General features: G+C 42.6%; 1 protein-coding gene across 2 annotated transcripts in view; it reads right to left on the bottom strand.

Moving 5' to 3' along the window:
* The window catches only part of Braf (B-Raf proto-oncogene, serine/threonine kinase), a 121,512-nt gene extending 111,818 nt beyond the window's left edge, over nucleotides 1-9,694 (bottom strand). The window contains exon 1 of one of the 2 annotated variants that reach the window (XM_090333417.1): nucleotides 9,516-9,694. In XM_090333417.1, coding sequence (XP_090189543.1) covers nucleotides 9,516-9,635 — 120 coding nt within the window. In that variant the 5' untranslated portion in view covers nucleotides 9,636-9,694. The remainder of the gene's footprint in view (nucleotides 1-9,515) is intronic. The other variant, XM_090333416.1, reaches the window with a different exon arrangement.
* Between the last annotated feature and the right edge of the window lie 2,888 nt (nucleotides 9,695-12,582).

Below are 12,582 nucleotides of genomic sequence, written 5' to 3' on the forward strand. Positions count from 1 at the left end.
TCTGGCAAATATTAACTGTAACCCCTCTAAGATACATTACAATAAAATAATAAATAATTTTTAAAGGAAACATAAAACATGTTGGCATGATGTAAATGCTCTACTTCTTGATTATTGATTATGGTGGAACCACATGACTATTAATATAAATTTGTCAAAATTCAACTATATATTAAAAATATTCACACAAAAGAACTATGAGGTCTAAGTCATGTTCTCATTTTTAAACTTAAACTAGAGTCCGGCGATTTGGCCTTTAGTGATAGAGTGCTTGCCTAGCATGCACAACGAACCAGGTTCAATTCCGTGGTACCACAAACACAGAAAAGCGGGAAGTGGTGCTATGGCTCAAGTGATAGGATACTAACCTTGAGGAAAGCTCAAGGACAGTGCTCAGGCCCTGAGTTCAAGCCTCTGGACTGGCCAAAAAAAAAAAAAGCTTGCCAGGCACAGTGGCTCACACCTGTAATCCTATCTGAGGATCACAGTTCAAAGCTAACCCAAGCACCAAAAAGTTTGAGAGACACTTACCTCTAATCAATCGCCAGGAAACTGGAAGTGGTACTGTGGCTCAAGGGGCAAGGTGGTAGCCTTAAGCTGAAGAGCTCAGGGACAGCACCCAGGCCCAGAGTTCAAGTCCCACAACTGACCAAAAAAAAAAAAAAAAAAAGAAAACTTCAACTAGAACACAGTTCTCTTCTAGAGACTTCAGGAATCAGGAACATCAGTCCATAAACTAACAAATCTAGCCTAATGCATTTTTTAAGGTTATTTATTTTATTTTATTTTATTTATTTATTTATTTATTTATTTTTGCCAGTTCTGGGCTTTAGCTCAGGGCCTGAGCATTGGCCTTGGACTTTCTTTCTTTCTTTTTTTTTTTTGCCAGTCCTGGGCTTGAGCTCAGGGCCTGAGCACTGTCCTTGGACTTTCTCAAGGCTAGAGCTCTACCACTTGAGCCTCATCACCACTCCGGCTTTTTTGTATGTATGTGGTACCGAGGAATCGAATCCGGGCCTTTGTGCGTGCGAGGCAAGCACTCTACCACTAGGCCAAACTCCCGGCTCCAAGCCTTGAACTTTCTTAAGGCTAGAGCTCTACCACTCGAGCCTCAGCACCACTTCTGGCTTTTTTTTTTTTCCTATGTATGTGGTACCAAGGAATCGAACCTGGGTCTTCGTGCATGCTAGGCAAGCACTCTGCCACTAGGCCAAACTCCCAGCCCCCCTAATGCATTTTTTTATACAACTAGCAAGAATTCCTTTTACATTTTTAAGTGGTTGAAAAAAAAAAAGACTATTTCTTAAGAATTTTCTGTCCATAGAAATGTTTTATTAGAACACAAACAAAATAATTCATTTATATGGCTTATTAGCTACTTTTGAGCTATGCTGGTATTGATGAATAATTATGACAAGAACCCTACGGTGCATAATGCATAAAATATTTACTACTGTAACCTTTACAAATGCTGACCCTTGTTTTAAGTACTGTTTCTTGTTTTTTTTGCCAGTCTTAGGACTTGAACTCAGGGCCTGAGCACTGTCCTTGGGCTTTCTCAAGGCTAGAACTCTACCACTTGAGCCTCAGCACAACTTCCGGCTTTTTCTATGTATGTGGTATCCAGGAATTAAACCCAGGTCTTCATGCATGCTAGGCAGGTACCCTGTCACTAGGCAAAATTCCTGGCCCACAATCTTTTTTTTAAAAAATTTCATTTTAACATTTGGGGAAACCATACTATACAGAGTAGCTCTAAGGATTTTACAGACATAAATACTTTTTTGTTTCAAGAAAACCAACACATAAAGTAGACTGAAAAAAACAAATAAAGTATAAACATTTACCAGAGCCTTAAGGCAACTTCTAAGAAAACCCTAGGGGAATGAGACCCCATCTCCACAAATAAGTCAGCTATTATGGCTCATTCCTGTGACTCCAGCTCCACAGAGGCATAGATAAGTAGATGGTAGCCCTAGGCCAGCCCTGAGCAAAAGTGGAAGGCTCTATCCTACCCTCCAAAATAACTAAAACACAAAAGTACCAAAGCATTCATTACTGCTCTCCTAGCAGAATACTTGGCAAGTACAAGGCCCTTAGTCCAAACCCCAGCACTGTGAGGGGGGAAGCCTATTGAAAACAATTGGGTTATCCACCATGTAAGTTGATTTTAACTGTATTTAATTATATATACATATACACAATCTGCATATATATGATGTATGTATACGTATATAATTGAATGGTAAAGAAAAATGAGTGTTTCATACCTAAAATGTTTTCATTAATTCTTTCACCAAGTATCTGAATACCTATCTGTGTGCCAGATGTTGTTCTAGAAGTTGAGGGTAAAAGTAATGTATAAAAACAGACGTACAGGGGCCGGGAATTTGGTCTAGTGGTTAAAGTGCTTGCCTAGCATGCATGCATGAAGACCCAGGTTCGATTCCTCGGTACCACATACGTAGAAAAAAGCCAGAAGTGGTGCTGAGGCTCAAGTGGTAGAGCTCTAGCCTTGAGAAAGTCCAAGAACAGTGCTCAGGCCCTGAGCTTAAGCCCAGGACTGGCAAAAAAAAACAAAAAACAAAACAGATGTACAGCCAGCCACTAGTGGCTCATGTCTATAATCCTAGCTACTCAAGAGGCTGAGATCTGAGAACCACAATTCAAAACCAGACTGGGAAGGAAAGTCATATCTCCAATTAACCACCAGAAAACCAGAAATGGAGCTGTGGCTCCAAGTAATAGAGTGTTAGCTTGAATAAAAGAGCTCAGGGACAGTGCCAAGGTCCTGAGTTCAAGCCCCATGACCAACAAAAAAACAAAACAAAACTGACGAATAAATAAAAACTATTTGACATATGTACCTATAAACAAATATATATATGTGGGTTGTGTGGCTTGAACTCTGGGCCTGGATGCTGTCCCTGAGTTCTTCAGCTCAAGTGGTAGAGCTCTACCACTTGAGCCACAGCATTACTTCTGGTTTTCTTGTGGTTAACTGGAGATAAGAGTCTCATGGTGTTTCATGTCCAGGCAGACTTTGAACAGAGATCTGCCTGAGTAGCTAGGATTATAGGTATGAGCCACTGGTGCTGGGAAAAAAAAAGTGTATTTCTTACAGATGTAAAAGTTAAAACTTGTCCTGGAGCTCTAGAGTATTTTGAAAATCATCATACAATGGTACAACTGTCCCAAAAGTGTTGTCAATAACTACAGCTACATGAGAATGAAAACAAAGTTTCACTTGATGTTATTTAGTTTCTAGAAGATAGAAAGTTGAGTGCAAAGCAATTTTTGTGTGGGGGGGGTTGTTATTCATGGGGCTTAAACTCAGGTCTGGGTGCTATTCCTACACTCTTTTGTGCAAGGCTAGTGTTCTACCACTTTGAGGGAGAGACCTACTTCCAGTTTAATGGTAGATAATTGGAGATAAGAGTCTCTCAGACTTTCCTGCACAAGCAGGCTTTAATGGCGATCTTCAGATCTCCGCCTTCTGAGTATCTAGGATTATAAGTGAAAGTCACTAGCAGCCAGCCAAAGCAATTTTTATGTTCTGTATCAAGGGCATTCCAAGGTTCCAAAAAGGAATATAAAATTATTGGGCATCAAGTTTCCTCCATATGCCTAGGCTTCATATAAGAAGGAACAAGAAAACAGTTTCTTTTAAGCCCAAGAGAAAACATGGAAAACAAAATAATCTCAAAGGATAAAGGTTAGGGAAAAAAAAGTCATTAATATTTTGGTGAAAGCTGTAATAGGAGTTTCTTTTGACTACCATGTTCATTAAGTTTAATAGTAAATTAACTTCACAGACCAAAGAAAATAAAAAAATAAAAACCACCTCCCACAAAACATCAATTTGTCTATGAAATATTTAAGAAAGGAATGGAACAAATGAAGCTATATTTTTTGTTAATGAACAACATGAAGTTATGTGTAACATAATTGAACTAGCACTGTTTATCATTAAAAAAATACCAACAGAAAAGCTTCCAATGGTCCCATTTATTTTTAATCCAGAAATTGTATTATTATTTCTAATTCTGACTTTATAGAATAATCATGTAGGTGAAATAAAGAGACTAGAAAATTTACAACTTAAATTCTGAAAGAGAGTAAGAGCTACAAACAAAAAGAAAAACTTAATAATAACTTTAGGAATAAATTTAAGAATAGGAATACCCAAGATTTCATAAAACAAGTTTATGACACAAGTTCACTAAGTACTCAGTTCAATTAATACTAAGGTTTCAGAGAAACAGAATGCCACTTCTGCAGTACTAAAGCAGAAAATGACATTGTAATTAGAGAAAAAAAAAAAAGACACAAGAGTAAGTGTTGCCCTATCCTAAAACTTGATAGGTTAACAGGTCTTAGTAAAAATAAATATCAAAACAACAACAACAAAAAAACCCACACACAAGGCAGCGGGCATTGAGTTTTTCTCCCATTACTCAAAAAATAACAAGAAAAGTCAGAATGCTCTTGTTGGATACCCTAATTTTCCTGGCCTAGTGTCCAAATAAAATCAATCTGAGACCATTTTTACTACATTCAGTAACTCAAGTACTCAGCTCAACATTCCTTTCTTGTCTGCTTGCAGACATTTGATTGCCAGCATGTAAGTGACTGATACCAGAAAACTTTCTAAGTAAAAGGATGAGTTTTGTCTAAAGGAGGAGTTCTTTAAGGGACAAGAAATGGGTATAAAAGAGTACATGGAAATGCCAAAGACAGATATGTTCTTTTTTTGTTCTTGTTTTTTTTTGCCAGAAGAAATCTTTGAATAATATACTTAAGCAAATATGAACAGAAAAAGCCAGAACTGCATTTGTACTACCTTAATGGGAATACGACTTTTAAGGATTATGATGCAATCCAAGTGGTTCACAAAGACATATATTTCATTATAGTGAGCCTCAGTGTAAAGGAGATCTCATTCCAGAATATTCCCTAGTCAATGCATTATCATAATTACATGGCTTAACCAAGACTAGTGATAAGAGATCTTAAAAACAGAAAACAATACAACTGTAATTATAATGCAATTGTAAGAAACACAGCACAAGAGGAATAGGTAGTAAATATAACACCCTGGTATCACACATTTTTTTTAGATTATGTATTTATTACACCATATGGTCATATTATACCATATACTATATCAAACCATATGGTCATAGAAAGCAACATCAAAGAAAATATAAATGGACAAAAGTAAATGTTTAATGCCAAAAAGATAAGCTTATTCATTTAATAATGAGTTGCTGAATATTCTCTTGTGAGCAAATACGTGATAAGAAATCTGTTCACTCTCTAGCATCATTCTAAAATACTGAAATCTACATTCTATGTTGAAGATGCTTGGTAACAGCAAACAATTAAAATAATCTAATGTCCCTAAAACCAACCAGTTAAATAAATCATACATTACCTAATGATACATAAAAAGGTTTGCTATGTTGTTTTAAAATTTCCAAAATCATATAGTGCATTACATAATTAAAAAATAAGTACTAACTGGACACTGTTGGCTCACACCTGTTATCCTGGCTACTTGAAGATGAGATGTGAGAATCAAAGTTCAATGCCAGCCCAGACAGAAAAGTCCAAGAGACTTTTTTTTTTAATTGTAATTAATAGAAGGGTGAATTACTTCACAATCCATAAGACTCTTATCTCCAATTAACCACCAGAAAACCAGAAGTAGCACTGTAACTCAAAGTGGTAGATTGCTAGCCTTGAGCACAAAAGCTCAGGAACAGCACTCAGGCACTGAGTTTAGGCCCTATAACCACTCCCCCAAAAAAGAACAGATAAGTATAATATGGAAATAAATGTGTGTCTATATCTTGACTGTAAAATTATAGATGAGGAGCACAATAGACAACACTTGAGATATATAACTCCATTTTCCCCCACCAAATATATACACACATACATACATATACATAGATCTATATGGATGGATGGATGGATGGATGGATGGATCTATATATAGTTGATCATGGAGCTTGCACTCTGGGCCTGGGCCTGGGCATTGTCCTTGAGCTCTTCAGCTCAAGGCTAGTGCTCTACCACTTGAGCCACAGCGCCACTTTTGGTTTTCTTATGGTTAATTGGAGATAAAAGTCTAAACTCTCATTCATGCCCAGGCTGACTCTGAACCTTGATCCCCAGATCTCAGCTTCCTGAGTAGCTAGGATTACAGAAGTAAGCCACCTATGCCTGGCAAATTTTTTCAAATTTTGAACATGCTTTTCTTCTACAACTGTAGTTGGGTTTGGGTCTTTTTCTTTTTGTTGTTGTTGTTTTACTGAATCTGAAATTTCCCTTTGAAATCTTTTTAAAGCCAGTAGTTTACTAAGTTAAGTTAAATGTTGAGAATAAAACGTAGCATCATACAGACATAATTTTTTCATTTCGTGTAGTTTACAATGACAAGATACAACTTTAAGTTAGCACAAGCAAAACAGTTCAATTAAAAGACCGTCATAGTCAAGGTGCTGGAGGCTCATGACCGTGGATCCTAGCCACTCAAGAGGCTGAGATAAGAGGGCCATGTTCAAAGTCAGCCCAAACAGCAAAGTTTGTAAGACTCTTGTTTCCTATTAACTACCAAAAACCCAGAAGTGGAGCTGTGGTTCAAGTTGTAGAGTGCCAGACTCAAGCAAAACAGCTCAGGAACAGCAGACCATTCGTTTAACCACTAGTACAGGAAAATAAATAAATACATACATACATACATACATACATACATACATACATACAGGACGACAGTTTATAGAAGTGGTTCAAGTGATAGAGCTTTGAGCATAGAGAGGCTCAGGGACAAAGTTTAAGCCCCAGGACCAGCAAAAAAAAAGAAAGTAAATAGTTCAATTTCAATATTTTCTGGATAATAACAATTTCAAAATTAGTATTATTTCTTAGAAGGAATTATCTGTAACACTGCTATCTATAGCCAACAAAAGTCCATTTTAATCACTTTTATCCACCTCCAAATTATCAGCTCTTATAGAACAAAAATCCATTCAACATAAACATTAAAATTGGTTGGAGAGGTCAGTAGGAAACAAAGTTTCAGAAGATCTAAACACATTTTCTAATCGTTGGCGATTTAAATCTAATTTCACCTAGCCTAGAAATTCTAAGCCCTAACTGTGGACACTGTCTAGGAAGTGTGCCATATACAAAAGGCGACGGCCTTAAAGCTCGCCTTCCTGAGTCAGAAGGTTCAGGGTGTACAGCTCCAACAATCGGGCTCTTTTAAGTAAAGATAGGGTAGAAATGTTATGCAATAAAAAGCTTCTCTATAGAATTTGCAAACCAAATAAAATTCTCAGTGTCATACAGAATTACAGTTATATAGTCCCTACCACTAACATATCCAATGTTATCCATAGTAGTCCTAAAACGTGAATATAATTCAAGAAAATCACACTTGCACTGCAGGGTAAAAGCAAACCCCAGAGGCACCTGTGCCTGCTAACACAAAGGCAGTATCTCATTCCTGAAGAAAATAAGACAGCAGATGTGACCCCTAGTATTTATCCATTAAAAACAATGTATTCTAAAAATAAATTTCCATGTCAACAGAACAAAGCTGTTTATAAATAAGAAGGAATTTGGAGGTGTGAGGAAGACAAGAGGAAACTTCAGTAAGTTAAATAGTAAAAACCAGGAAACAAGGCAGAATGAATGGTAACTGGGGACAAGGAAAACAGGCTAAAGTAGGAAATGGATGAAGGGAAGAGCTTTATCCTTGGAATCTAACAAGTTGAGGTAAATGAACAGCTATTATTGGTAGAAACTGCTCTAAGTAGAAATACAAACTAGAAAGTGAAATGATTTTAAATAAGAAAAAAGTATGAGAAATTCTGAGGAGATCCAATGATGGTACAGATACATTTTGGATGAAAGTGAAGAGGATTTTAGAGGGATGCAGAAAAGCAGTGAAAACAGGACAATGGTGGGAGGTGCGGTGAGAAGAAGATTGTGAAAGAACTGCTACTTAATAGAACAAGTGTATCAGCAGAATCCCCAAAGTAAAAACATTAAAACGGGTAAAACAAAACTGCAGAGAAGAAACAGCGTATGAGGGTTAGGAAATTACAGGTTAAGTAGTAGGAAGAAAAGAATACTCTGAGCAAAGTCAACAGAACTTACATTACTTAATCAATAACTAAGTCTAATAACTAATGAAGCACAGTTCTAACTCATATAATTGTTGTTTATAAAACATAAAAGTTGGAGTGTCAGGAAGGGATGATATTGTTCAAATATATATATACATATACATACACATATACATACTCATTACCTGACTTATGAAACTGTAACCTCTCTTGTACATCACCCTTATAACTTTAAAAAAAAAAACACAACAGTGTCCTGTTTTATGCAATATAATACCAACTATTAAATGTAGTAAGTTTATGTATTAAAGAAAATGTCAATTAGACAATCCGACAAAATGACAAGTTGAATAATGCAACACAGGCTAAGACAACAGAAATCAATCAAAGCTGTCTTAAAAAAAAAAAGGAATAAAGAGGTGTGAACACACACTAAAGGACTGGCCAAAAAAAAAAAATGCCAGTAGTGCAAGGGTGCAAAAAAAAGCCAGGTGAAACCTGATGGTTATCTTGACAGCGGAAAGTGAGTAGCTAGCTCCGAAGTGTCCAGAAGGGTTTGTGAAGATAAGAAGAGATGTGACCACGATCTGGAGAGGTGGGAAGGAGGCGAGGAGAGGGCCTCGAGAGGCCGGGGGGGGGGGGGGGGGGAGAAACGTAAACCGCTCTTCCGTGGGAGCTGAGGTGGTGAGAAGGCAGAAGAAGAAGGTTGGTTGGGCATCAACCAACATTAGGAAACCGAGGGCTGGGACGCAAAAAAAAAAAAAAAAGACGGCGGAAATGGGGCGACCCGAAGTGGAAAAGTAGGAGACTAAATCAAAACCGTCCACTGGGCCAGACAGGTGCCGAGATGCCCCCAACCGCGCTGCGAACTGAGGGGGGGCGGACAGAAGCCTAAAATCGGGGGGGGGACTCAGAGGTGTGGTGTGGAGAGGAGAGGAGGAGGGAGGAGGCGAGGATGCGCCCCGTCATTCCCGGGATCACGCACTCGTTACACACGGCCGCAGCTCGGGTTGGGGTCCGGGCCCGGCCCGCTCACCTCGCAGGGGCCGCCGCCGCAGCCCAGGGCGCAGGGCTGCACCCTCGGGCCGGGCACGACTCCGACCAGCCCCCGAGGCGCGCCCCTGCGGGTCGCCACCCCGACCCCACACCTGGGGCGGGGGCCCAGGGAAGCCCCCGGGTCCGCCGTGTGCGTTTACGTAGCCGGGAGCCGCGTGACGGAGAGGGACGCGCGGGGGATGCCCACCTCCCGCCCCGCCGAGCCCGTGGGAGCAGGCGGCCGCGGGCGCCGAGCCCCCCAACGCCGCCTCCGTCCTCCCCCCCCGTAAACACCCGGCCGGCGAGCGCGGGCCCGGGGGGGGGGGCGCCGGCACTCACCTCCTCAGGAATGGCGGGGTCCGCAGCCGAAGAGGCCGCGGCGCCGGCCTCGGCTTCCATGTCCCCGTTAAACAGAGCCTGGCCCTGCTCCGCGCCGCCGCCGCCGCTCAGCGCCGCCATCTTATAACCGAAAGCCGGGCCCGAGCGGCCGCTGCTGGGCGGGGAGGGGGAAGGGAGACGGAGGGCGGGGGGGGGGGGGGGGTGGGGAGGCGGAGGCGGAGGCGCGGGGGGCGCTAGAGGGGCGGCCGGGGCGGCGCCGCGGGAGACAGGGCGCCGGGGCCTCCTCAGATTCCCGGCCCGCGGCCCCCGGCGCAGCCGAGCCTGAGGGGATCCGGGGAAGGACCCGGGGCGGGGAGGGGGAGGGTGGCAGCCGGCGGAGGGGGGCGGAGACGACGAGGAGTCGCCGCGGCAACGGCGTCACCGGCGAGTCACGGCCGTGACGTCACCGCGGGGCGCGTGACGTCATCGGAGGAGCGCCCTCGCGCCGTCGTCAGGGGAGGTTCCTCCTTCTTCGCCCACCTCCCTCGCGTCCTCCGTCCGTCCCTCCCTCCGTGCCTCCGCGTTTCCATGGCTCCCACTTCCTACTTTTCCTCAGCTTCCCGGTCCTCAGCCCGTCCTGGGAGGCGGACGGGATTGACTGGGAGAGCCCCGGGTGGCGGGGCTGGCGGAGGAATCCTAGAGGGAGGAAGGCGGGGATGCCCACAGGACTCGGCGTTCCCATTACCACGAGAAGGCTGCGAGCCTTGAAAATAGGATCGTCTACCGCCAGGTTGAAGCACCCCAGGCGAGTCTCCCAGGCAAGTATTTCGGAACGGTTCAGTTGTGAGTATGGTGTGCTGGACTCGTTCCTTAAAGGACTTGACCTGTCTGGGAGTCGAAAAGCCTTCCCCCCCCCCCCCAACGTTGAGTGGCAAGGTAAGGGAATCCATGTAACGTAAGCTTTTCTCCCATGTGCTAGGACCTGTGCCAACCACATATCTTTTTAGACCTCTGATACATCAAAACTAATCATTTTTACCAGTTGAGCCACTCCACCAGATCCTTTTTTTTTTTTTTTTTCTGCCAGTCCTGGGCTTGAGCTCAGGGCCTGAGCACTGTCCTTGGACTTTCTCAAGGCTAGAGCTCTACCACTTGAGCCTCAGCACCACTTCCCACTTTAATCTACGCAGTACCGAGGAATGGAACCCAGGTCTTCGTGAATGCTAGGCAAGCACTCTACCACTAGGCCCCTCCACTAGATCCTTTTGTATGTTGGTGATTTTCAAGTTAGGCTCTCCATGTAGGTCGATGGCCAGTCTGAACTGTGATACTCCTATTTGTGGTTCCCATTCTCACTGGAATTTCATGTGCTCATCTCTGCAACATTTGTTTCTCCATTGTCCTGGCATGCAGGAATGCCCCCACCACATTCCGGCCATTAACTGAGATGAAATTTTGTGAACTTTTATTCCTTGTTAGTATGGAGTCTCCTCCAATCTTGGATCTAGCTAGGATTACAAACTTGAGCCACTGTGCCTGCAAAACTAGTCTTTTCAGGCTGGGAGTTTGGCCTAGTGGTAGAGTGCTTGCCTAGCATGCACAAAGACCCAGGTTTGATTCCTGCGTACCACATATAGAGAAAAAAGCCAGAAGTGGTGCTGTAGCTCAAGTGGTAGAGCTCTAGCCTTGAGAAAACCCAAGGACAGCACTCAGGCCCTGAATTCAAGACCCAGGACTGGCAATATAAAACAATAAAAAAAAAATTAGTCTCCTCCCTCCAAAAAAAAAAAAATACCTCAGTATGTTTCCTGCCTTTCCTGAACAGAATATGCCAAGACAGACAGGCGCCAGTGCCTCCCACCTGTAATCTTAGTGACTCAGGAGGCTGAGAGCTGAAATTGCAGTTCAAAGCCAGCCTAGGCAGGAAAGTTCTTGAGACTCTTATCTTCAATAGACTACCAGAAAGACCAGCTGTGGAGCTGTGACTCAAGTGCATTAGCCTTGAGCACAAAAACTCAGGGACAGTACCAAGGCCCAGAGGTTAAGCCCATGGCCAGGACAAAAAGAAAAAGAGGGCCACGAGTTCTTGGCCTAGTGGTAGAGTGCTTGCCTAGCATGCAGAGACCTGGGTTAAATTCTTTGGTACCACATACATAGAAAAAACCAACAATGGTGCTGTGGCTCAAGTGGCAGAGTGCTAGCTTTGAGGAAAAACCCAAGGATAGTGATCAGGCCCTGAGTTCAAGCCCCAGGACTGGCATCAAAAAAAGAAAAAAAAGAAAAGAATTAGAAAGAAAATAGTATTCCAAGACATTCTCTATGTCAATATATTTGATAGGAAGTCAAATAAATTTTCTTTGAAAAACCCAATTACCGAATGGAATTAGATTCAATTCACTTTTTAAATTTTGTTTTGGTTTCGCGACAGGGTTGGAGCTTGAACAGAGCCCAGGCACGGTGCTTTACCACTTGAGCAACAACTCTACTTCTGGCTTTTTTTTTCTTTTTGCCAGTCCCTGGCTTGAGCTCAGGGCCTGACCACTGTCCTTGGACTTTCTCAAGACTAGAGCTCTACCACTTGAGCCTCAGCACCATTTCCAGCTTTTTTCTATGTATGTGGTACCGAGGAATCGAACCCAGGTCTTAGTGCATGCTAGGCAAGCACTCTACCACTAGGCCAAACTCCCGGTCCTACTTCTGGCTTTTTGCTGGTTAATTGGAGGTAAGAGTTTCATAGATTTACCTACCTGGCTTTGAACTCCAGTTCTCAGACCTAAACTTCCTAAATAGGATTACAAAAGTGAGCCACAGTACCTAACCCAATTTGTTATTAAAAATAGATACATTTGGGCCAGGAGTTTGGCCTGGTGGTAGAGTGCCTGCCTAGCATGCACGAAGACCCAGGTTTGATTCCTTGGTACCACATACATAGAAGTGGTGGAAGTGGTGCTGTGGCTCAAGTGGCAGAGTGCTAGCCTTGAGAAAAGCCCAAGAACAGTGCTCAGGCCCTGAGCTCAAGCCCAGGACTGGCAAAAAAAAAAAAAGATACATTTGATATAAAAGAGCATAAAAAGAAAAAAAATTAAGG

The sequence above is a fragment of the Megascapheus bottae genome, chromosome 5, assembly GCF_031878675.1.
Source record: "Megascapheus bottae isolate mThoBot1 chromosome 5, mThoBot2.hap1, whole genome shotgun sequence".
Classification (NCBI taxonomy): domain Eukaryota; kingdom Metazoa; phylum Chordata; class Mammalia; order Rodentia; family Geomyidae; genus Megascapheus; species Megascapheus bottae.